Source organism: Schistocerca americana, chromosome 10 (genome assembly GCF_021461395.2).
Source record: "Schistocerca americana isolate TAMUIC-IGC-003095 chromosome 10, iqSchAmer2.1, whole genome shotgun sequence".
In the NCBI taxonomy this organism is placed as follows: Eukaryota; Metazoa; Arthropoda; class Insecta; order Orthoptera; family Acrididae; genus Schistocerca; species Schistocerca americana.
Genome location: NC_060128.1, coordinates 159,628,749 through 159,656,277, shown reverse-complemented (window position 1 = coordinate 159,656,277; position 27,529 = coordinate 159,628,749). Strand labels below are relative to the sequence as shown.

The window sequence follows — 27,529 nt, the reverse complement described above, 5'->3', positions numbered from 1 at the left end:
ATAAATCAGTCAAATCCAAAAGCCGTAAATTACAATTAAGAACAACTTAAATTCGAAACTGAAAATGTTGTTGGGAAGACGAACCAGACACTTTATTGGCAGAACACTTAGAAGATGCAACAGATCTAGATGAGATTAGGTTAGATTAGTACCCGTTCCATAGATCATGAATACGAAACTTCGTAACGATGTGGAACATGTCAGGTTAATAAAAGGTGTTTATACAAGATATTACATTGCACAAAATATTACATGACACTTGATTCTGAGGGGGTTGGGGAAATTACCCACTTACTATATCCAAAAATTCATCTAATGAATAGAAGGAGTTACCATTAAGAAATTCTTTTAATTTCCTTTTAAATGTTATATGGCTATCTGTCAGACTTTTGATGTTATTAGGTAAGTGACCAAAGACTTTTGTGGCAGCATAATTTACCCCCTTCTGAGCCAAAGTTAGATTTAACCTTGAGTAGTGAAGATCATCCTTTCTCCTAGTTTTATAGCCATGTACACTGCTATTACTTTTGAATTCGTTCGGATTGTTAATAACAAATTTCATAAGTGGATATATATATTGTGAGGCTACAGTGAACATCTCTAGCTCTTTAGATAAGTGTCTGCAGGATGATCTTGGATGAGCTCCAGCAATTATTCTGATTACACTCTTTTGTGCAATGAACACTCTTTTACTCAATGATGAGTTACTCCAGAATATGATGCCGTACGAAAGCAGAGAATGAAAATAGGCGTGGTAAGCTAATTTACTCAGATGTATATCGCCAAACTTTGCAATGACCCTAATAGCATAAGTAGCTGAACTCAAACGTTTCAGCAGATCCTCAGTGTGTTTTTTTCCAGTTCAACCCCTCATCAATGCATATAGCTAGAAATTTTGAATATTCTACGTTAGCTACCGATTTCTGATCGAAGTCTATATTTATTAATGGTGTCATTCCATTTACTGTGTGGAACTGTATATACTGTGTTTTGTCAAATGAGAGCCCATTTGCAGAGAACCACTTAATGATTTTCTGAAAAAGAGACTATCTACACTACGCTTGCTCGTCCTCTTCTGGAGTACTGTTGCGCGATGTGGGATCCCTACCAGATAGGATTAACGGACTACATTGAGAAAGTTCAAACTAGGGCAGCACGTTTTGTGTTATCGAGAAATAAGGGAGAGAATGTCACTGACATGATACAGGATTTGGGGTGGACATCATTAACACAAAGGCGTTTTTCGTTCCAGGGAATCTTCTCATGAAATTTCAGTCATCAACTTTCCCCTGAATGCGAAAATATTTTGTTGACACTGACCTACATAGGCAGAAACGATCATCATAATAATATGAGGGAAATAAGAACTCGCACGGAAAGCTAATGGTATTTGTTTTATCCGCGCGGTGTTAGAGATTGGAATAATAGAGAATTATTGTGAAGATGATTCGATGATCCCTCTGCTAGGCATTTAAGGGTGATTTGCAGAGTATCCATGTAGATGTAGATGTAGAAGAACAAATCGTTAGTAGGTCAACGTCAGAATACGAATCGGACGGTATTGCCCTTCAAAGGATGGCAAGAAATACATATATGAAGCAAGTACGTTAAAAAAAACTGTACAGAGATTGAACAGCAGAAGTAATGCTGATTTATAAAACAGATATAAAATAGTTAAGCTTAAGAGCCACAGCATACTTTTGCTACAGAATCAATAAAACAGTGTGACACCACTAAAAATATATGTGCGTTGAGTAGCAAACAGTTACCTGCAAAATCTCAAATTGTACATAGTATGTGCGACGAAAGTCAGCCAATACACTGATGACATGAAAGGGATTGAACACGCCTATATACAAAGTGGGAGCGCTAGTGTACGTATAGACTGTAATAAATACTGCAACAGTTGAAGCGAAAATATGCAGTGAACATTATAAAAGCATATAAAATGATTAACAGAAGACAATAAACCGTGGAACAAGCATCAAGCAGACAGACATATAAAAATACATAATTACTGATCAAACTTTATTATCAGTGTAGGGTGGCACCATGGGCAACTGAAAGAGCGACGATGTATGGAACTGTCAGTATTCTGGATACGAGGCCGGCCTTTTGTTCGTGGCCTATTGTTAACGACTGTTTTCAACTCAGCAGTGGTGTTAGGGTTATTGATGTACATCTTGTCTTTAATATAGGCCCACAAAATGGAGTCGCATGTGTTCCGATCCGGAGAATATGACGGCCAATCGGGGACCATGCCAGAATGCGGTCCCCAAAGTGCTCCTCCACGACATCAAACACTATCCTGTAGCGATGGGTTAGAGTCCCGTCTTGCATAAACCACATCTTGACGAAATCGGGTCACTTTGGATAGTTGGGATGAAATCATCTTCCAAAACCTTCAAGTACCGTTCGGTAGACACCGTGTCATCGAGGAATATCGGACCGATTATTGCATGACTGGATATTACATACCACACAGTCACTCGTTGAAAGTGAACAGACTTTGTAGGACATTAGAGTCCTATTCTTATTTTGACGTTGGCTTGCCAATGATTTGAGCCTATTTGGCGTCTGAAGATGACAGGTTAAACTGTCGAGCCCGGTAACGAGAATTAAATAACGGTTTTCTTGTGCAGCTGACGACTGAGTTTTTGCCTTGTTAACATATGACTTTTTATCTTTTTCGAAATATTCTGCAGCTGCTGAACTACAACTATGAAGAAATCATATAATAAAAATTTCTTTTACGCCTTAAGCGCTTCTTTTTCAATGTTAACAAGGTAAAAGTAAGAAATGATTCTGGAAACATCCCCCAGGCTGTGGCTAAGCCATGTCTCCGCAATATCCTTTCTTTCGGGTGTGCTAGTTCTGCAAGGTTCGCAGGAGAGCTTCTGTTAAGTTTGGAAGGTAGGAGACGAGGTACTGGCAGAAGTAAAGATGTGAGGAAGGGGCGTGAGTCGTGCTTGGGTAGCTCAGTTGGTAGAGCACTTACCCGCGAAAGGCAAAGGTCTCGAGTTCGAATCTCGGTCCGGCACACAGTTTTAATCTGCCAGGAAGTAACAAATGATGAAGATAATTCGGACACTGATCTCTAAATATAAACGGAAATGTCTTCACTGACTCATCATCGCCCAGCTCAAGCCTTTGAGGACAGAAACTTGAAATTTCGAGAGGGTGTTCACTTTATACTGTACGCGTCGTTTAAGAATGGATTTTCGACTTTCTCCCCGTAACAAGATGAAACCAGAGATAAGAGGTTTTTTGAAACTATATCCCTACTAAGTTGATTTTGAAGCTAGATGTATGAAAATTGGTATTTTTTTTTTCCTTTTCCAGAAATACAAAAAATGTTTCAGTATTTTTGGAAATTCAACCCCTGAGAAAATGAAATAGTAGGTGAAAATTTTTTAAAAAAAATAAATCATTATTAAATAATTACTAAAGCAGTTTTAAAGCTACATCTATGAAAATTAGTATTTGACTTCTCGGCTGAAATTAAAACCATACGTGTATCACAGTTTTTGGAAATTCAACCTCTAAGGGGGTGAAATAAGGGATGAAAAGTTTTATGATAATATTACGTTATATAAGCGGAACAGATTTTTTTGTCAGAAGTACATTCGGAAAAGACCATGCTTTTATGGCCTTAATTAGCATGAAACGTTTAGAAGGTGCTGTAATATCTGAACTGAATTGGAGGAAGCTATTCAACAGTCACCACGCCAAGTCGGCTTCGTCAGAATTGGGTAGAAAAAGAAACAGACCTTTAACACATTAATTTTTCTGTAGGTTTAATATACGTTTATAAAATTATTCGTGTTTTTGTTGTAAGTATTGCACAAGCTGATAATTATTAATACCACTTATAAATATCATTCCACGTATAGGAATATCCGTTTGGGATTAAATAATTCAGTACCCGGTGTAAGACTGGCGCCAACAACTGCAGAATCCCTTTCTATTTTAACACGCCATATGAAACTAAATTAAATTCGCTGGAACAGTTTAATTACGTAGAGACGGGCAGCCATGGAAATGGTCGCTAACTGTTTTATCGAGAGTAGGTTCTTTGGTTTGCACAACATATAGTTTATTGTTTTGTTTGTTGTGAGACTGTAAACTTTATGGAATTAATACTCCTTTCAACATTTTGCTTTTGTGTATTCTTCGACTGGGCATGGAGATTTCAAATACAAATGGTGAGTGGCTGCCTTACAGATGAGCAATTGGTGTAGCAACATAGAAATTCGATTAAAGGAAAGAAAAGAAATCTATGCAGACCGTACAGTGTACGCGAGCGAAGCAGCGAGCGTTAAGCCAGTGGTTATGGTTCCCCGTGAGGCACGGCATTAGAGTTTGCAGCCAGCGACGCCTTCTCGACGTCAGGCCGTACGACTGTGTGGGCCGCGAAGGGCTGCGGGTGGAGTGAGGGTTTTGCGTGGGTGGGAGGGGAAGGGGTGGGGGGTGGGGGGTGAGTAGACCACCCCTATTATTATTTCCGCGATCCCCAGGGTCTGCGGCCAGCCGGTCTACGGCCAACAAGAACCTCGTTAAAGGCCGCTGCCAGTGCTGCCAACGCCACGGCGGCAGTGATGGGGCGATCGACCCGGGATGTTGACCAGCCTGCCGCTAGTAAACAGCTCCGTCACGTCACAGAATTACCTGCCGCCGGACCCCTCAGCTTCTGCGCTGGGGCAGCGAGACAGCCCACCGCCCACCGACCGTCCACACACTCGAGTACAGGAGAAACTAACCAGAAAGACAACCCTGAAGCCAATCCATGCGACAGAGTTACAGCTCACTGCAGATATACCGAATACCCCTCCTAAGAATTCTGTTTCGGCAGACGTTTACAATTTGGTTCTTGCAGTGTGTGTCAATCAAAACAAGTAGTGCTCAATGTAAATACAGAAAACTGCAACCAGTCACTTTTTTGAAGTATTTATGTATTCCATGAACTGGTTTTCGAACCTTTCTAGGCTCATTTTCAGACTGTGTACAGGACATTATATAGCTAAATGGTTCAAATGGCTCTGAGCACTATGGGACTTAACTTCTAAGGTCATCAGTCCTCTAGAACTTAGAACTACTTAAACCTGATTAACCTAAGGACATCACACACATCCATGCCCGAGGCAGGATTCGAACCTGCGACCGTAGCGGTGGCGCGGTTTCGGACTGAGCGCCTAGAACCGCGAGACCACCGCGGCCGGCTACAAAGATATTCATACGAAGATGTAACACAGGCCTACTTTGCTCAGAGATATTACTTGTTTTTGTTACCATGCGTTTAAGTCGATGTACCGGCAAATACTTTAATCGAAATGGGCGTGAACATTAATGCGCAAAATGAAATAAATAAATTACTGCCTGCCAGGGTGGCCGTGCGGTTCTAGGCACTACAGACTGAAACCGCGCGGCCGCTACGGTCGCAGGTTCGAATCCTGCCTCGGGCATGGATGTGTGTGATGTCCTTACGTTAGTTAGGTGTAAGTAGTTCTAAGTTCTAGGGGACTGATGACCTCATAAGTTAAGTCCCATAGTGCTCAGAGCTATTTGAACCATTTTTGAAATAAATTACTACAAAAACAAACTTAAAATGATCTCGTGTCTTATTTCTATTCTTTTATTAACATGTAATACTGTCAATTTATGGGAAAAAACTTTAATCAAAACTGGCATTAATATTAGCGCCCAGGAATAAAAATAAGTTACAGTATTTGCAATGAACTGCTGCTGTTTGTATGACCATGAACTTTATACCTAAAAAAACAACAACAACAAAATTTCAAATGAACTGCTGACTTATTTCTGTTCTTACTTTAACGTGATCTGGAATATTAGGAAAGACAGGTTCTATTTATTTCAGCTAAAGGTAATGTGTATGAAAGTACTGATTTATAATAATAGTAAATGGCTTGAACATTTGCACATGTAGTATAGATTTATTTTGTGGTAGTGTATTTATGCTGACATCAATATAAATGGGAAGAAAAGAGAAGGATACAGGGGTAGTGGGCCATGGATGGCGCGGCAGTGCAGATTTAGTTAACTTATTATCTGTTTTAAACTAGTAACTCTTCGAAATTCTGAAGGAATAATTTGTTCCTCTCTTCAGTGCAGTCATTGAGGAGGTAGCCGGGTGTGCCGCGCCCGATTAATCGAGCGGTCAAAGGCGCGCAGGCTGATCCCAGCGGCGGTTCGAGTCCTCCCTCGGTCATGGATGTGTGTGTTTGTCCTTAGGATAATTTAGGTTAAGTAGTGTCAAAGCTTAGGGACTGATGACCTTAGCAGTTACGTATCATAAGATTTCACCCACACATTTGATTTTTTTGGTAGTCGGCTGTCGTGTTTTTGTTGGTAAAGATTTCAATGTCTTCAAGAAGGTCAAGTACAAAGAGTGTTCATGTTTCCAGAATGAAATTTTCACTCTGCAGCGGAGTGTGCGCTGCTTTTGAAACTTTCTGGCAGATTAAAATTGTGTGCCAGACCGAGACTCGAACTCGAGACCTTTGCGTTTCGCGGGCAAGTGCTCTGCCAACTGAGCTACCCAAGCACGACTGACGACCCGTCCTCACAATTGTACTTCCGCCAGTACCTCGTCTCCTACCTTCCAAACTTCACAGAAGTTCTCCTGCGAAACTTGCAGGACTAGCACTACTGGAAGAAAGGATATTGCAGAGACATGGCTTAGCTACAGCCTGGGGGATGTTTCCGAATGGGGCACTACTTTTCCTCCGGAATATTTTACCCGAGAGGACGCCATCATAATTTAACCACAAAGTAAAGCTGCATGCCCTCGAGAAAAATTACGGCTGTAGTTTCCCCTTGCTTTCGGCCGTTCGCAGTACCAGCACAGCAAGGCCGTTTTGGTTAGTGTTACAAGGCCAGATCAGTCAATCATCCAGACTGTTGCCCCTGCAACTACTGTAAAGGCTGCTGCCCCTCTTCAGGAACCACACGTTTGTCTGGCCTCTCAACAGATACACCTCCGTTGTGGTTGCACCTACGGTACGGCCATCTGTATCGCTGAGGCACGCAAGCCTCCCCACCAACGGCAAGGTCCATGGTTCATGGGGGTTCTACTCATAAAATTTCCATTGCTGTGAAATACTGGGTTATAATAGAAAACGGGAAAAGCGATCAGAACTATTTCAATAACAGTGTCTACAGTCGTAATCGAGGAACAAATTCATCTCATAAGAATCTGTGCTGATTTGCTGAGTCAGTAATGTGCCTGTTGTAATTTTGTATCTAGTAGCAGTGAGTCTTTGACGTTTTGAGAATAGAGTAGGAGGTGAATGCTAGGCTTGTTCTTTGTAGCTCAAAGTATTTATCATTGACAGCAATTTATGTGGTTTTTTAAAGAATTGTTATCGTCGTTGAATGATGTCCTTCCTGATGAAGGTAGTCAACTTACAGGCCAACTCATCGTAGAACGAGTATTCCTAAACAGACGATCAATACATATTGCCCAAAGGCTAGCTTCATTACTGAAATTTTAACTACTGTTAAGTAATTATTTCTGGTAAATGTTCAATTTTGAATGCCTTCTAAGCTGTTCATCTGAATTTGTTGCAAGAACATGTGTAGTGTTGGCTACATCATTTGCATACACATTTCAGTTAAGCTATGAATAAATATATTTCAGAGCAAAACGAGTTTTTTATTCGAAGTAATTAAAGAAAAAGAACGCTTCAAATTTTACCGAAAAGCTTTATTAATTGTCCACCATCCTGTGAAGTAATGAAAGAGAAAGAAAATTAAAACAACAATAATAAATTAAAAACTTAATATTTTATTCATTGTTTGCAATAAAAAGAAGAAGTAAGTGAACTGCTGCCTGACCTACTTAGTAATGTGTTTGTATTGCCTAGATACTGACAACATAACACGAAAAATATTGCTCTCCAACGTCAGTTTCCGTCCTGTAGCACTGACAATTCGTAAGCCCCAATAGTTATACGAACCTCGATTATAACCAGATTTTTGAGCAGAATTTCAAGAAATAAGAATCAGTGGAAGAATATTGGTGATTTTTGGTATTATTCAAGCATCATTACTTTTCGAGAAAAGCGGCGAACATTATCTGGACTAAGTTTTCTTTTATTTACTTATTTTATTTGATATCTTGATTCAAGGTATGTTGAAACGTGTAATGCAAACGTCTGAATGAGTCTTAGAATTTATCATTGTTTGTTCGATGTCTACGTTTACTGCAGGAAGTAAAAGCAATAAGAAATCGAAAATCAGTTACCTGGGAAACCGGTTATTTTTAGCGGTTTTAACGACCACGGTAAATTGGAGATGAAAAAAATCCGATGTAACCCAAAATCGGTTTCTCCAGCGATAACCACTATCCCCAGTCAGTGTTCAATGAAAGCGTAACACCTATTAATGCAGTGGACCTCCTCGTTTGTTATCTTAACAGTCCACAAGAAGTTTCAACACGCTTCTGTAGCACAACATCTCAAACGCATCGACTCTCTACTTTTCCTGTTTTCTCACAGACAGTGACTCGTTACCAGAAAACGACGTGCTCCAAACGTACATTCTCATGAGTTTGTTCCACAAATAAAGCCCGACATTTGATACTAATAAACTTCTTTTTGACAAGAATGCCCACTTCACCTGTGCTGGTGATCTTTTTATGTCCGCCGCGCGGGGTAGCCGCTCGGTCTCAGGCGGCTTGCCACGGTTCGTGCGGCTCGCCCCCGTCGGAGGTTCGACTCCTCCCACAGGCATGGGTGTGTGTGTTGTCCTTAGCGTAGCTAGATTAATTAGTGTGTAAGGCTAGGGACCGATGACTTCAGCAGTTTGGTCCCACAGTAACTTACCACAAATTTCCAAAATTTCTTTTTATGTCCCGCTTGCTTCGTCGATCCTGTGACATTTTATTTCCAAGGTAGAAGATTTCCTGCACTCTGTCTACTTAGTGGTCAGCAATTTTAATGTTAAGTTTACCACTAGTCTCATTTCTACTGCTCCTCATTAGATTTCATTTGCTCGTAGTCCATTCTATACTCATTAGACTGAAAATTCTATTCAACAGATCTTGCAATTATGCCTCACGTTCGCTGACGATAGCAATGACTTTGGCGAATGTCGTTATAAATATCCTTTCACCATCAACTTTAATCCCATTCTTGAACTTTTCTCTTATTTCTATCATTATTTATACTATGTAAAGATTGAGAAAGATGAGTGAAAGATTAGATCTCTGTCTTACTCCCTTTTTAACCCGAGAGCTTCGTTCTTAAACTTCCAGTCTTATTTTTCCCTCTTGATTCTTCCACATATTTTATACTTCCTATTTGCTTGAGAATTTCGAATATCTTGCACTATTTACCCCTACTAAAAAATTTTCTACGTCATAAGGTCATATAATCGTTTGAGATGATAATTAAATCGAAACCCTCAGCTGCCGACAGGTGTTGTTGATATCTGTTACCTTGAAGAGAAAATATTTTACAATGGAATGAACACCCTTAGCTGCTTACAGGTGTTGACATACGTCAATGGGGACAGCTGAAAATGTGTGCCTCGATCGGAACTCGAACCCGGTATCTCCTGCTTCCATGGCAGACATTCTGTCCATCTGAACCACCGAGGGCACAGAGGATAGTGCGACTGCAGGGACTTATCCCTTGCACGCTTCCCATGAGAGCCACATTCCCAATTGTCCACAACCTATACTCGTAGTATTCCTAATAGATATTTGTCCATTTACTCATTACTCGCGCCAGACTAAGCTGACGAGTCCCGTAAGAGTTCGGGCAAAGTGTGCGCATTCGCACAGAAGAAGGTCAATGGCCGGGTAGCTTTTAACCATTATCATTTCATTCTAGAGAAGCTGCACGGTCATCAATGGTATCTGGTCTTTCGGGAACAAATACCATCTTCATAAAGTTGAAGGCTACCCGGCCATTGACCTTCTTCTGTGCGAATGCGCACACTTTGCCCGAACTCTTACGGGACTCGTCAGCTTAGTCTGGCGCGAGTAATGAGTGAATGGACAAATATTTATTAGGAACATTACGAATGTAGGATGTGGACAGTTGGGAATGTGGGTCTCACGCGAAGCGCGCAAGGGATAAGTCCCTGCTGTCGCACTATCATGTGTGCCCTCGGTGGCTCAGATGGATAGATCGTCTGCCATGCAAGCAGGAGATCCCGGTTTCGAGTCCCGGTCGGGACACACATTTTCAGCTGTCCCCATTGGTGTGTATCAACAACACCTGTCGGCAGCTAAGTGTTTCGATTTAGTTATTATTTCGTTCTGGAGAAGCTGCATGGTCATCAATGGTATCTGTTCTTTCGGGAACAGATACAATCTTCATATATACACGTTTTTTTTATTTTTCTTACGTCTTACGTCCAATATTAAGTTTAACGTCACAAGTGTCTCTCTAGTGCCTTTACGTTTCGTAAAGCCAAATTGATCGACCACTGGAAGATCCTGACCCTTTTTCCACCGCCTATGTTCGACGTCAATATGCGATAACCACCCACAGACGGTAGATGGCAGCACGAACGTGTAGGGCATACAAAGCGTGTCTGGGAAACGCGGAAAATAATACAGTTGTTGTGGTATGCGGAAACGAAGAGATTTATTTGACATCCAAAAAGACATGATAATTGGCTTTCGTGCCAAAGGTAGAAAAATTTCCGAAACGCCTAAGTTTGAAAGCTGCTGCGTGCCACAGTGGTGAAAGTATACCGTGCGTGGCAAAATGGCGCTGTCCAAAACCACTGGTGGTGCACCACGAGACATAGATGGCAGGGATGAACTACAGCTGTGGAGATGCGTACGGGCGAATACACGTGCAACAGTTGAGCACCTGATGAACTAAGGGGATACCAAAAGTGTTTCCTCAACGACTGTTCATCGAATGTTGCTGCATATGGGCCTCTGCAGCGGGCGCCTGGTTCATGCCCTGATGCTGACTGCTGTTCATCGACTACGAAGGATGGAATTTGCACGCCATTACCGCAACTGGACGCCCACTGACATGGGGAGACCCACGACGTTTGGAAAGCGGATTTACTGCAAACTTCGTACACTCGTAGTACTCCATGAGGACAACAAAATGTGTAAGCCGTAGCGCGTACTGCCCAAGCGTTACTGAGAAAATCGCAAGATAATTTCGGTCGTCGAATATACAGGGTGTTACAAAAAGGTACGGCCAAACTTTCAGGAAACATTCCTCACACACAAATAAAGAAGTTATGTGGACCTGTGTCCAGAAACGCTTAATTTCCATGTTAGAGCTCATTTTAGTTTCGTCAGTATGTACTGTACTTCCTCGATTCACCGCCAGTTGGCCCAATTGAAGGAAGGTAATGTTGACTTCAGTGCTGGTGTTCACATGCGACTCATTGCTCTACAGTACTAGCATCAAGCACATCAGTACGTACCATCAACAGGTTAGTGTTCATCACGAACGTGGTTTTGCAGTCAGTGCAATGTTTACAAATGCGGAGTTGGCAGATGCCCATTTGATGTATGGATTAGCACGGGGCAATAGCCGTGGCACGGTACGTTTGTATCGAGACAGATTTCCAGAACGAAGGTGTCCCGACAGCAAGACGTTCGAAGCAATTGATCGGCGTCTTAGGGAGCACGGAACATTCCAGCCTATGACTCGCGACTGGGGAAGACCTAGAACGACGAGGACACCTGCAATGGACGAGGCAATTCTTCGTGCAGTTGACGATAACCCTAATGTCAGCGTCAGAGATGTTGCTGCTGTACAAGGTAACGTTGACCGCGTCACTGTATGGAGAGTGCTACGGGAAAACCAGTTGTTTCCGTACCATGTACCTACAGCGTGTGCAGGCACTATCAGCAGCTGATTGGCCTCCACGGGTACACTTCTGCGAATGGTTCACCCAACAATGTGTCAGTCCTCATTTCAGTGCAAATGTTCTCTTTACGGGTGAGGCTTCATTCCAACGTGATCAAATTGTAAATTTTCACAATCAACATGTGTGGGCTGAGAGAATCCGCACGCAATTGTGCAATGACGTCATCAACACAGATTTTCTGTGAACGTTTGGGCAGGCATTGTTGGTGGTGTCTTGATTGGGCCCCATGTTCTTCCACCTACGCTCAATGCAGCACGTTATCATGATTTCATACGGGATGCTCTACCTGTGCTGCTAGAACATGTGCCTTTACAAGTACGACACAACATGTGGTTCATGCACGATGGAGCTCCTGCACATTTCCGTCGAAGTGTTCTTATGCTTCTCAACAACAGATTCGGTGACCGATGGATTGGTAGAGGAGGACCAATTCCATGGCCTCCACGCTCTCCTGACCTCAACCCTCTTGACTTTCATTTATGGGGGCGTTTGAAAGCTCTTGTCTACGCAAACCCGGTACCAAATGTAGAGACTCTTCGTGCTCGTATTGTGGACGGCTGTGATACAATACGCCATTCTCCAGGGCTGCATCAGCGCATCAGGATTCCATGCGACGGAGGGTGGATGCATGTATCCTCGCTAACGGAGGACATTTTGAACATTTCCTGTAACAAAGTGTTTGAAGTCACGCTGGTACGTTCTGTTACTGTGTGTTTCCATTCCATGATTAATGTGATTTGAAGAGAAGTAATAAAATGAGCTCTAACATGGAAAGTAAGCGTTTCCGGACGCATGTCCACATAACATATTTTCTTTCTTTGTGTGTGAGGAATGTTTCCTGAAAGTTTGGCCGTACCTTTTTGTAACACCCTGTATATCTTTGCGTGGCCATTTTAACCACAAAGCGGCTGCAGCCGAGTGGGACGGCACGGTAGCTCAGCGTGTTTGGTCAGCGCGTTAGATTCCCTTTCTAATAATAAAAAAAAAAAGTGAGCGAACGGATGAACGAACAAACTGAACGGGTGTCATCCGACTCCGCCCTGAACAAATTGAGTGAACAATATAGAACAAAATGTATTTTTTAAGTGTTTGGCGTTCAAGCCGCTGGATCGCTGGATCGAGTTCGGTTCATCAGATTTTTTTTTTTTTTTTGTTTTTCAACACAGTCATTTTCTTTACTATTTATATTACAATTGATATAATGGGAGAAATACGTGTAACTTTTATTAATTTTACAATGTTATTAGGCAGTCTACCAATTTTTGTCCGCAGCTCGTGGTCGTGCGGTAGCGTTCTCGCTTCCCGCGCCCGGGTTCCCGGGTTCGATTCCCGGCGGGGGCCAGGGATTTTCTCCGCCTCGTGATGACTGGGTGTTGTGTGATGTCCTTAGGTTCGTTAGGTTTAAGTAGTTCTAAGTTCTAGGGGACTGATGACCATAGATGTTAAGTCCCATAGTGCTCAGAGCCATTTGAACCATTTTTGAACTAATTTTTATTATCACAAATAATATAATATTCATAACTATCGACTAGTAAACGACGAAACGCATAAAGTGATACTGAAAATGTATGCTTGTCCGTGTCTTCAAAAGTGTTCGTATTTAATCGAAAGAGAACGAGAAATTGCTTCTCGGAAGACCCTATTAAAATACACTCGATACTGCATAACCAATTATCAGCGCCGATTTTTAAGGAAATACTGCGGTATGCATGGTTTGCTTCCAAACCATCGTCTTAAAGAGAGGTTTTTGAAAATGTTAACAAGATTTGTTTTTCCACAGAAAACGTCAAAAGACCTTGCGTATGCGGTGTCGTTTAACTTTATGTTTTGCATGTTTTTACGAAAAATGCCATCCTGCAACTTGTACTAGTAATGTCGAAAGCGACGATTAATTTTACATCTTTCGAAAACCGTCTGTGCTGGGCTCCTTCCAGGTGTAAGGGATTTCTCAAATCACGGACAAGCATACATTTTCAGTATCACTTTATACGTTTAGTCGATTACTAGTCGATAGTTATGAGTGCAACATTATTTGTGATAATAAAAATTAGTAGACTGCCAAATAACATTGTAACTTTAATAAAATTTCGTCCGATAACACGTATTTTCCCCATTATGTCAATTGTAATATAAATAATAAAGAAAATGACTGTGTTGAAAATAAAAATAAAAGCTGACGAACGGAACTCGATCCAGCGGGTTGAACGCAAAACACTTTTTTTAAAAAAAAAACATTTTGTTCTATATTGTTCGTTGAATTTCTTCAGGGCGGATGTCCGATGACACCCATTCAGTTCGTTCGTTCATCCGTTGGCTCAGTTTTTTTTTTTTTTTTTTATTATAAAGGGTAATTAACGCTCTGACCGTACACGCTGAGCTACCGTGCTGGTACCATAAGGCTGCAGCCGCTTCATGGTTAAAATGGCCACGCACAGATATATATTCGACGACCGAAATTATCTTGCGATTTTCTCAGTAACGCTTGAGAAGTACGCGCTACTGCTTACACATTTTGTTGTCCTAATGGAGTACTACGAGTGTACGAAGTTTGCAGTAAATCCGCGTTCCAAACGTCGTGGCCTCCCCTTGTCAGTGAGCGGCACGTGCCCTTTTCATATGAATCACGTTTTATGCTCTGTCTGCAGGAAACGTCTGACCGTGAACATCCTGCAACATTCCTCGAATTGGGTCCAGGCTGGATGAGGGAATGTTGTGGTCTTGGGAATGTTTCCGTGGTATTTCTTGAGTCTTTCTGGAAGGCACAGTGGATCGAGATAAGTATGCATCTACCCTTGGGGGTATACATGAAGTACGTTTTTTCCCCAGTACGATGGCATCTACCAACAGGATAATGGAACACGTCACAGAGCTCGCAGTGTATGTGCGTGGTTGCTCTGGTCACCAAACTCCCCGGGTTTAAAACCAACCCATAAACTGCGGGACTATCTCGATCGGGCTGTTAGCGGCATGGATCCTCAACCGAGATACCTAGCGCAGCTTCCCACGGCACTGGAGGCGCCATTGTTGCACAGTGTACAGGTTGCATTTTATAAAGCAGCAGACTCTGCTATAACAGCAAAAAGAAGGGAATCAGATGAAGAATGCTGCTGTTGGACACAAAAAGGCGAATATGCTCCTCTCTAAAAAATGACAGAAGAGTGGGGCACCAACTGCCTAACTCTCATTCCGCCTTTTTCACCAAAAATTTTGGCATCCAATAACATAAATCCGCTTTTCGGTGTTGAAAGATAGTAACAAAAAGATAGTGATGATGGAAGAGGGAGGAGAAGGTGCCAGTAGGGAGAAAGAGACAGTGATGGTAGGACAGAGATAATGGCAGGGAAAAAGAGATGGATGAGGATAACAGAAGTGGAGCCAAAGAGAGCGAGGTGGGATACTGATGGTCAGCGAGAGACAGCGGTAGATGGAGATAGTAGCAATGGGAACAAAAGAGAGAGGAGACAGTGTAAATGAAGAAGAAGGATTGGAGACCATACATGGGCTGGAATGTCTGGACCATACACACTTCCACTCCCATACAGGCGAACTTACCCACTTTCCTCTATCCGAGCCGAGCAGTTCTAGTCGCTACAGTCTGGAATCGCGCGACCGCTACGGTCGCACATTCGAATCCTGCCTCGGGCATGGAAGTGTGTGATGTCCTTAGGTTAGTTAGGTTTAAGTGGTTCTAAGTTCTAGGGGACTGATGACCTCAGAAGTTAAGTCCCATAGTGCTCAGAGCCATTTGAACCATTTGAACCCGCGTGCGATATACCCACATGTTAAAGATAGTCTAGGAGTCAAAATCACAGGCAAACCATCCCCAAGGACACGTGTGGCGAGGAGACAATGGTAGTTGAAGAGAAATACATCAGACTCGTAGCGAGAATGAAAGATAAAGTAGTAATGGGAAAGAAAAAGATGGAGTAAATTTAATGGCAGTGCGACAGAGAGACAATGAAAATGGCAGGGAAGTAGACAGTGGTAAGGAAGATCGACATAAAGGGAGGAAGATAATGACAGTGGGAGAGAAGGCCCAGAGGAAGTGCAGGAAAAGCTGCAGGAAAAGGAGACAGTGGGAGGAGGACATACATGCATAGTGGCAGTGAGAGCGAGATGCTGAGTGTGAAGGTTTCGCTAAAAATAATGAGAAGTGAAACAGGATTTAGAAAGTTCTGTGTTAGAGAAGTATGAATATGTGCGTTTGTCAAAACTGTTGGCGAATGTGGAGTGAGGCAGCTGGTTCCCCACTTTTCTGTCAGAATCTTTTAAAGAGGAACATATTCGCCTATCTTGTAAGCTGACAGAAGCATTTTTCACCTATTTTGTGATGTATGTTCTTAAAACGTGTGGTTATTGCAGTAACTGAGGAAACGGTGTCAGTTCTTGCCACGTTAGAATATAGACTCCAATCGCCATGAGAGAAAAGATGTAAACTCCTTCTCTCCGCGAAAACCTTAAGGAGGAAATCGGACGCTCTGTGACCTAGGTGTCGGCCGTATTACCGGACGACACAGCCTAATACCTCACAAGGCCTGCTATCGGTTCGTTTGTATTTTTCATCCCGCTGCTACTAGCTGTGCGCCGCGAGGCCGTCACACGCGGCCGCGGGTCCGACGGTTGGTCGTTTTCTGCGGAAACGACGGAAAAGCGCGCGTCGACGTCCGCGTCGCGCCTGCCGCTGTTGTGGGCGCTGATGGCGACGCGCCTCCCGCCTTCCGCAAGATTAAAAAAAGGGGGCGGGGCGGCCGCACATCGACCGTCATTTGTCGCGCCGCCGCCATATTAGAAAAGCGGCGACGTCACGGACCGTGGGCAGACAGCCGACAGTCGCGCGCCAACCGCCACGGTCTCACTCAGGGAGATGGCGCGCAATTACTGACGGCCCGAACCCGTGCTCATATTCTTTAAAAGCTGCCCGTCACGTCCGCGGATAACACCAGCCCGCACCAAAAAATGTTGTGGTTGTTCTGGTCTTCTGTCCGAAGACTTGCAGCTCTCCACATTACTCCGTTCTCTGCAACCCTCTTCATGTCTTCGCAATATCTTCTATACATTCTAAGACAAAAAAAGCCGGGACTGAAGATTAATGAATGCCACTTCGAATTGAGGATGACCAGCAGGGACATATCTGGAGACGTCCTGGACAGTGGTGAGAAATGGTTCAAATGGCTCTCAGCACTATGGGACTTAATTTCTGAGGTCATCAGTCCCCTAGAACTTAGAACTACTTAAAACTAACTAAGCTAAGGACATCATACACATCCATGCCCGAAGCAGGATTCGAACCTGCGAACGCAGCGGTAACGCGGTTCCAGACTGAAGCGCCTAGAACCGCTCGGCCACTTCGGCCGGCGGTGATGAGACACCTGACTGTCGACCCCCTACTCCCCCATATGGTCCGAAAACCAGGAGTGGGGTGCAATTTCTTTTCATAGCTTTGTCATCCGTGACCCCCTTACAACACGGCAGTACATCGCCAATATTCTATGCCTCGTTTTACTGCCCTTCGCGGCAAGCCATCCTGGGCTTGCATTTCGGCAAGATAATGCTCATACACACACAGAGATTGTACCGCTTTGTGCTTCCCAAATCCTACCTTGGTCAGCAATGTGGCCGAATACCTCTCAAAGTGAGAACGTGTGGAGGGTTATGAGGAGGACCTTCCAGCCAGGTCGGGATTTTAACAATCTAACGTGCCAATTGGACAAAATTTGGCGCAGTGTCCCTCAGGAGGACACCCATGCTTGCAAAAATGGTTCAAATGGCTCTAAGCACTATGGGACTTAACATCTGAGGTCATCAGTCCCCTAGACTTAGAACTACTTAAACCTAAGTAACCTAAGGACATCACACACATCCATGCCCGAGGCAGGATTCGAACCTGCGACCGCAGCAGCAGCGCGGTTCCGTACTGAAGCGCCCAGAACCGCTCGGCAACAGCGGCCGGCCACTGCTTGCATAAGGGCCAGGGGTGGACCAGTGCGTTATTTGAATTGCTCAGTTTGTGAGTCAGTTTCTCTTAAATAAATCATCTATTTTTTCTGAAACTGTAATCATTTGTTTGCCTCTATATGTAAATGTCATCTAACCATTTCTGGCCCATTTGCATGATTCCTACGTGTCGCGTTTCTTTTATTTTGTTTTCTTTTTTCTCATTGTAGTCAGCAGTTATAAAGAGTTTTATTCATTCAAATCAGAAGACAAACACAGTAAGATCAGAAGACAAATACACTACACGGTAAATACCATTATAATTTCCATTTCAAAGAAATGAAAGAAAGAATTACCAAGCTACCCTACTTGTGACCAAAATCTAACTTCAACTGCAAACGGCGGCGCAAACGGAAAATCTTCTGTGCAAGATGCAGGGCATAGTTGACAATCCAGTAGATACTCCATGGTCTACGGGTTCAGCAGTCACAGTTGGTGGCGCCCATATGGAAGTGCCGCTTCTAGAGCTTACTTCTAGAACTTGCAACTGCAGAACTAAGACAGCTGAGTGATCTCCACATGATCCAAGTCTGTTCATGCCCTGTTGGGAAGGTTTCCGAAGGGAGAGGCCAGGCCTACTTATTCTCAAATGCTCTGCTGTTGTTTGCTATACTGAAATGCTGTTGAGGAACCTTCTTCTGGACATCAACCAAGGGGCTGCTGGAACGTGCACTTGTAGTGTATAATTTACCTAATGGGCCTCATTCTTTCTCTCCGCGTTGACACTTACTTCACGAGGAATATCTGGTGGCGCTATACGAGCGAGTTGGTAGACTTTTACCAGTGACGTACGTTCAAGACAACCTGTAATAATATGTAAATTGTAGGTGCAGAGGGAACAAAATGAAAAGGGAGGGAATCATTGCTGTCAGCTGCATCGGAACATTACGCGGGATGAGTGGCGTCTAGTGAAAATGTGTAGCAGACCGGGATTCGAACTTGGTAGATAAATCTGCCACGAGTAATGAGTATGATGGGCAAACATCTATTAGGCGCACTACGAATGTAGTGGTGTGGACATCTTCGGAATGTAGGTCTCACTGGGAGCGTGCAACGGATAAGTTCCTGCAGGCGCTCTAACCTGTGTGCCCTCCGTGGCCCAGATGGATAGAGCGTCTGCCACGTAAGCAGACGATCCCGGGTTCGAGGCCCAGTTGGGGCATGCATTTTCAACATGTCCCCAATGAAGTATATCAACGCTTCTTTGCAGCTAGGGTGTCCATTTAATTATCATTTCAGTTTTGTTACGGTTTGTCTCACCGTCTCTTTAATTTTTATAACTACGAAAACTGCGATCAAGGATAAAAAATAAGCAGAAAAAATAAATAATACAAGCAATAACCGAAATGGTAGAGGTACTGCGTCTTTTGCACACATTATTTTTCTAAGGAGGAGGTTAGGAAAGAAAGAGCAGTATTATGTGCACAGCATACAAGCGAGAGTGCTATAAAATAAAAAAATAAAAACTCGAAGCTCTCCGGATCTTCCACGGACGACGTATATGTTGCCATGTTCTGGTATTTTAATGAACTGTCGTTAGAGGACCAAATAGAAGGGAATAATTTTTCGTATACTTCTGTCTTCTTCTACATCTACATGGATACTCTGCAAATCACATTTAAGTGCCTGGCAGAGAGTTCATCGAGTTGTTGTTGTTGTTGCGGTCTTCAGTCCTGAGACTGGTTTGATGCAGCTCTCCATGCTACTCTATCCTGTGCAAGCTTCTTCATCCCCCAGTACCTACTGCAGCCTACATCCATCTGAATCTACTTAGTGTATTCATCTCTTGGTCTCCCTCTTCGATTTTTACCCTTCACGCTGCCCTCCAATACTAAATTGGTGATCCCTCGATGTCTCAGAACATGTCCAACCAACCGATCCCTTCTTCTAGTCAAGTTGTGCCACAAGCTCCTCTTCTCCCCAATTCTATTCAATACCTCCTCATTAGTTACGTGATCTACCCATCTAATCTTCAGTATTCTTCTGCAGAAACCACATTTCGAAAGCTTCTATTCTCTTCTTGTCCAAACTATTTATCGTCCACGTTTCACTTCCACACAGGCTACACTCCATACAAATACTTTCAGAAACGACTTCCTGACATTTAAATCTATACTCGATGTTGACAAATTTTTCTTCTTCAGAAACGCTTTCCTTGCCATTGCCAGTCTACATTTTATATCCTCTCTACTTCGACCATCATCAGTTATTTTGCTCCCCAAATAGCAAAACTCATTTACTACTTTAAGTGTCTCATTTCCTAATCTAATTCCCTCAGCATCACCCGACTTAACTCGACTACATTCCATTATGATCGTTTTACTTTTGTTGGTGTTCATCTTCTACCCTCCTTTCAAGACACTGTCCATTCCGTTCAACTGCTCTTCCACGACCTTTGCTGTCTCTGACAGAATTAAAATGTCATCGGTGAACTTCAAAGTTTTCATTTCTTCTCCATGGGTTTTAATATCTACTCCGAACTTTTCTTTTGTTTGCTTTACTGCGTGCTCAGTATACAGATTGAAGAACATCTGGGATAGGCTACAACCGTGTCTCACTCCCTTCCCAACCACTGCTTCCCTTTCATACCCCTCGACTCTTATAACTGCCATCTGCTTTCTGTACAAATTGTAAATAGCCTTTCGCTCCCTGTATTTTACCCCTGCTACCTTCAGAATTTGAAACAGAGTATTCCAATCAAAATTGTCAAAAGCTTTCTCTTAGTCTACGAATGCTAGAAACGTAGGTTTGCATTTCCTTAATCTTTCTTCTAAGATAAGTCGTAGGGTCAGTATTGCCTCACATGTTCCATTATTTCTACGGAATCCAAACTGATCTTCCCCGAGGTCGGGGTCTACCAGTTTTTCCATTCGCCTGTAAAGAATTCGCGTTAGTATTTTGCAGCTGTGACTTATTAAACTGATAGTTCGGTAATTTTCACATCTGTCAACACATGCTTTCTTTGGAATTGGAATTATTATATTTTTCTTGATGTCTGAGGGTATTTCGCCTGTCTCATACATCTTGCTCACCAGATGGTAGAGTTTTGTCAGGACTGGCTATCCCAAGGCTGTCAGTAATTCTAATGGAATGTTGTCTACTCCGGGGGGTTTGCTTCGGCTCAGGTCTTTCAGTGCTCTGTCAAACTCTTCACGCAGTGTCATATCTCCCATTTCATCTTCATCTACATCCTCATCCATTTCCATAATATTGTCTTCAATAACATCGCCCTTGTATAGACCGTCTATATACTACTTCCACCTTTCTGCTTTCCATTCCTTGCTTAGAATTGGGTTTCCATCTGAGCTCTTGATATTCATGCAAGTGGTTCTCCTTTCTCCAAAGGTCTCTTTAATTTTCGTGAAGGCAGTATCTATCTTACCCCTAGTGTGATAAGCCTCTACATCCTTACATTTGTTCTCTAGCCATCCCTGCTTAGCCATTTTGCACTTCCTGACGATCTCATTTTTGAGACGTTTGTATTCGTTTTTGCCTGCTTCATTTGCTGCATTTTTATGTTTTCTCCTTTCATCAATTAAATTCAATATTTCTTCTGTTACCCAAGGGCTTCTACTAGCCCTCGTCTTTTTACCTATTTGATCCTTTGCTGCCTTCACTATTTCATCCCTCACAGCTAACCATTCTTCTTCTATTGTATTTCTTTCCCCCAGTCCTGTCAATTGTTCCCTTATGCTCTCCCTGAAACTCTCTACAACCTCTGGTTCTTTCAGTTTATCCAGGTACCATCTCCTTAAATTCCCACCTTTTTGCAGTTTCTTTAATCTACAGTTCATAACCAATAGATTGTGGTCAGAATCCACATCTGCCCTGGAAATGTCTTACAATTTAAAACCTGGTTCCTAAATCTCTGTCTTACCATTATATAATCTATCTGATATCTTCTAGTATCTCCAGGGTTCTTGCATATATACGGCCTTCTTTCATGATTCTTGAAGCAAGTTTGAGCTATGATTAAGTTATGCTCCGCGCAAAATTCTACCAGGCGGCTTCCTCTTTCATTTCTTAGCCCCAATCCATATTCACATACTATGTTTCCTTCTCTCCCTTTTCCTGCTCTCGAATTCCAGTCACCCATGACTATTACATTTTCGTCTCCCTTCACTACCTGAATAATTTCTTTTATCTCATCATACATTTCATCAATTTCTTCGTCATCTGCAGAGCTAGTTGGCATATAAACTTGTACTACTGTAGTAGGCGTGGGCTACGTGTCTATCTTGGCCACAATAATGCGTTCACTATGCTGTTTGTAGTAGCTAACCCGCAGTCCTATTTTTTTATTCATTATTAAACCTACTCCTGCATTACCCCTATTTGATTTTGTATTTATAACCCTGTATTCACCTGACCAAAAGTCTTGTTCCTCCTGCCACCGAACTTCACTAATTCCCACTATATCTAACTTTAACCTATCCATTTCCCTTTTTAAATTTTCTAACCTACCTGCCCGATTAAGGGATCTGACATTCCACGCTCCGATCCGTAGAACGCCAGTTTTCTTTCTCCTGATAACGACGTCCTCTTGAGTAGTCCCCGCCTGGAGATCCGAATGGGGGACTATTTTACCTCCGGAATATTTTACCCAAGAGGACGCCATCATCATTTAATCATACAGTAAAGCTGCATGCCGTCGTGAAAAATGACGGCTGTAGTTTCCCCTTGCTTTCAGCCGTTCGCAGTACCAGCACAGCAAGGCCGTTTTGGTTAGTGTTACAAGGCCCGATCAGTCAATCATCCAGACTGTTGCCCCTGCAACTACTGAAAAGGCTGCTGCCCCTCTTCAGGAACCACTCGTTTGTCTGGCCTCTCAACAGATACCCCTCCGTTGTGGTTGCACCTACGGTACGGCTATCTGTATCGTTGAGGCACGCAAGCCTCCCCACCAACGGAAAGGTCCATGGTTCATGGGAGGAGTTCATCGAACCAGCTTCAAAATTCTCTATTATTCCGATCTCGTGTAGCGCGCGGGAAGAACGTACACCTATATCTTTCCGTACGAGATCTGATTTCCCTTATTTTATCTTGGTGGTCGTTCCTCCCTATGTATGTTGGTGTCAAAAAAAAATGGTTCAAATGGCTCTGAGCACTATGGGACTCAACATCTGAGGTCATCAGTCCGCTATAACTTAGAACTACTTAAACCTAACTAATCTAAGGACATCACAAACATCCATTCCCGAGGCAGGATTCGAACCTGCGACCGTAGCAGTCTAAGTCGGAGTCAAAAGAATATTTTCGCATTCGGAGGAAAAAGTTGGTGATTGGAATTCCTGATATGCAGGGTACGCTCGTGAAATGGTCGTACGGAAAAATCCCCACTTCATCGGTACCTCGGAGATATTGTGTCCTATCGCTTGTGTGCTGGCTATAAGACCACGTTCAAACTTAAATCTTGATAACCCGCCGTTGTAGCAGCAGTAACCGATCTAACAACTGCGCCAGACACTTGTGTTACATAGACGTTGTCCACCGCAACACCGTGTTCTGCCTTTGTATTTGAATACGCATGCCTATACCCGTCTCTTTGGCGCTTCAGCGTATACGGAAAACATACACACGTGAGGAGGTGGAGCATCTCTGCAAGTTACGCGCCGTAAAACGCACCTTGGCGAAGTTCCACCAGGGGGCAGGCGTGCCAGAATAAGTACACAAGTCATCCGCTCCCTACTGTCGCATGAATTAGTTGGCGCCTGCAGATAGACAACCCACAGAACGAATTTCTATAGCGGAATGCTGTCGCACATTCCCGGGCAATTCGGGTCAGCGACTTCAATCAGCTGCATGCAGATACTGACATTTGTCATGTCACAAACAGTAACTGAGCACATGTCGTGTGAGTTACAAACTTTGAGAGATGGTTCTACCTACACTCATATGTCTCCGCCTGTACGCCTTATTGTTTTAGTGCAGCACTGGAGATACTTATGAATAGCCCTGTATCCTTTCATGTTTCTATACTTCACAACACCGTTTTAAATGTTTTCCATCACCCAGAAGCATAATTACTAATCATTCCATGGCATTATATTAACACCATAATTGACACTCGCAGAATGGAGATGTGAATGACTAGTTTTTGTATACTATCCTATGGCTTAAAATCCAAGTACAGAAAAAACAATGACCGTCAGTTTACATCCAAACAACCCCAAAGGATTCTTTAATTTTTATTTCAGATTTTTAACTGTATTACATGTAGCTCCTGTTACTTTTATGAATGACAGATTAACCTTCGCATTTTAGTAATGATTTTTAAATATTATTATATTTGGAGAGGTTGAACAGCAGATGAACATTTTACTCGTCTTGATCTTCTTTTATTAGCTAGTCATCTTGTACCCTAAGCATTCTCTCTCATAGCTGCGCTTGTAGTAGCTGTTGCAGGTGAATGTGCTTTAAACTAGTTATGGTGCTCGAAAGAAGCTGCATTTCACAGAATAGTAAAGGATCAATAAACAGCTGAGGTGGAGTCATTTCCTTAACGTCCTGATCATCTGTACAGTGTCTTTCAGTGTCATAGTACCAATAACCATCATCTTCTCAAAATCATTTTCTGTATTAAGCACCCAATTATGGAACGACCCTCCTCAGAAATTCAGAAAATGTCCATTACAACTTCAAAAGAGAGTTAATTATACACCTAATATCACTATTGCTACCTTTTCTGCACACTTTTCTGTAGCTCACTCTCATAAACCCCACCACCCCCCTTCATCTTTCTCTCCCCTTGCTACAGACAGCTCTGTCGAATCAGTTCTATTTATTAACAACTGCTGCCACTGTCAGTTCAGTATCTTCCCCTGTCATTGACCCTACTGTTTCTGATGGCATTAAACATAGTTACAAACGCTAAACTAATTCATTTTATTGTTATCCAAAATGCCTGCTACCATTATTATTATTTATCATCATTATTATTATTTAGTATTCACAATCATTATTTGTGCTATTAATTACAACAGTCCTCATAATATGTCTCATGAACATAATTGAACCATAAGTATGTACAGAAATAATGTCTGATACATGTAGATACTGGTATGATAACGGAGAACTTGAAGACCATAATCCAATTTAGCTATATAGTAGAATAAATGAATAATAAGCTGCAACGTGATTTTAAGTAATACAAGCTGGCAGAATAAATAAAGATAACAGCTAGAATTAGTGTGAAACTACCATGATAAATGTTTGGCATATTTATTTGTATTGAAATTTTCCCTTTCTTTTCCACAGAACACAAATACAGTTCAACAATTGGTTAGTCATTATTACAACATCTGATTTTAGCAGCATAGACACAAAATATGTAACCATGAAATGTGATGTTGGGTATCAATTACACATGGAAACTGAATAGCATATTCATATTCTCATAACATTGGTGTATGATTAAGCACTAATTAATGGTACAATGTTGCTGTCTCCTTAGTTGTCCACTGTATATTTATAACTTAGCCTGAATCAAAAAGTACATAGTATTTATATTAGGTGTCAGATAAACACTGGCAGTAATGATGGTAGAATCGATATGGTGTTGACAGTGGCAAAAATGCTAAACTAAGCCAAATTAACTGATGTAACTGGAAATTTTCAGGTTGAAACATGTGAAGTTAAATGGACAGTAAAATATTACAATGAAATATTAAAGCATTAAGAAACAATAAACTTCTAATGAACTTTAAATTAAATGCAGACTACATATCATTTATATGCAATATGTGTGTCTAAACATCATTTGACCATAGAAACACATATGCTGGATGTAAATGGATATGATTTACCATCCAGTTACGGCAGATCAGGCAAGAAAACAGAAGGATCTGTCATATATCTTAAAAATAGACAAAAATATAAGAGACTTTAGATTGCTGAGTGAATGGCATTTTGAATCTTGTGCTGCAGAAGGAGACTATCATGGAAAGTCGATATAAATAGTCAGAAACAGTGCTCCATCTGGTAATTTTGGAGTATTCACAAAACCGCTTGGTGCATTATCAAACTTCTTAACTTAAATAAACTAGGCAATATGGTTAAGATTTCAACTTGAGGCATTTGTCATTTCATGTAACTTGACACAAATCATACAGTTTCAAACCACAATTAGGGGAAACAGCAGCACTTCTATGACAACACTTTTATAGATACATCGATATTGCAAAGGTATAGTTAGTGGTCTTTCAGGTTATGATGGTCAGCCGCTATCATTTCATACGGGACTAAATGATAAAAAAGAAATGAAGAACTGAAAGAGCAGTGGCTGAGCAGGAATTGAAGGATTCAAATAATAAGTGGGCGAGATGTGCACAACACACTTGATCTTAATGAACAGTATAATACGTTATGTACAGAAGTTAAAGACTACATTGCAACCTGTTGCCATAAAAAAATAACCTACATAAGCAGATTAACTGCTCATAAATTGTGTGTTATGAATGGAATCATAATACCACACAAAACTGGGAGAAGAGTCTACTTAGCAACAAGGGACAAAGGTAATGATAAGATTAAACCACATTTCAAACTGTTATCTAAAATTTTAAGTTATGATATCAAAGTATAATAATTTATTTGTTTCCAAGAAAAACACTCATCCAGAAACAAGAAAACAACTATTTGGAACGAAGTAAAAAACAAGAAACAGAAAACGACTCAACAGCATGGTGACATTTCCTTAGACATTGTAAATAACTTCTTTGTGTTCATAAAATATACTTTAGATCTGAAAACTCCCTTTGTTGGCAGCTTAGAGATTGCAAGGAAGAATTACAAAATTGGACTGAGGAAATGCTACATCCCTCTAACCTATATCTCTCAAAGAAGTTCCATGTACTATCAGTTCTCTTAGAAATAAATGCTTCAATGGATGTGATGAAATCAATAGTTACATAACAAAATGTTCTTTAGCTGGACTTTGTAGTATATTAACTTACACACGTAATGGATTCTTTTATCAAAATATTTCCCCACACAGACTTACACATACTGTTGTCAAGTGACATCACAATAAAGGAGATAAAATCTTAGTTAAGTATTACTGCATCATCTTATTAGTGACCATATTTCTCAGATGAGGATCATGTGCAACAGACTTTATGAATACTGAGTCCAGAAGAACATATCCAGTAGAAATCAGTTTGAATTTCTAAAAGGGCTGTTAATAGAACACACTGTATTTACTTTGGCAAATAATTTACTTGAACAAAAACATCAGAAATTATTACCATTGGGAACATTTTGTGAACTGGCTGAAACTTGTGATTGTGTGAATCATATCCTAATACAAAACTTGAACATTATAGCCAGTAGATTCAGTAATTTCATGGTGTTTATCTTATTTACATAACAAAAAAAGAGTGAAGCGATCACATAATAACAGCCACGCATAATTTGAAGCAATAAGACATGATCTACCACAAGGTTCTGTTTTGAGTCATTTGTTGTTTCTGATACACATAAACGATCTTCCAGTGTAAGTATCAGGAGATGCAAATTCAGTCCTTTTGGCAGATAGTACACATCCTGAAATAAAATGTACTCTCTGTCCTATTACTGAAAGGGTATGTAAAGCAATGTTTGAGCATAGTCTTAAGTAAGACTGCATATCGTTTCTTACTTGCCAAAAAACATTTTTTAGACG

General features: G+C 41.7%; 1 protein-coding gene across 1 annotated transcript in view; it reads left to right on the top strand.

Annotated features, from left to right (window-relative positions):
• The first annotated feature begins 4,617 nt into the window (after nt 1-4,617).
• LOC124552323 (zinc finger A20 and AN1 domain-containing stress-associated protein 9-like) overlaps nt 4,618-27,529 on the top strand; it is a 134,557-nt gene continuing 111,645 nt past the window's right edge. Inside the window, exon 1 of the mRNA XM_047126595.1 lies at nt 4,618-4,743. Coding sequence (XP_046982551.1) covers nt 4,618-4,743 — 126 coding nt within the window. The remainder of the gene's footprint in view (nt 4,744-27,529) is intronic.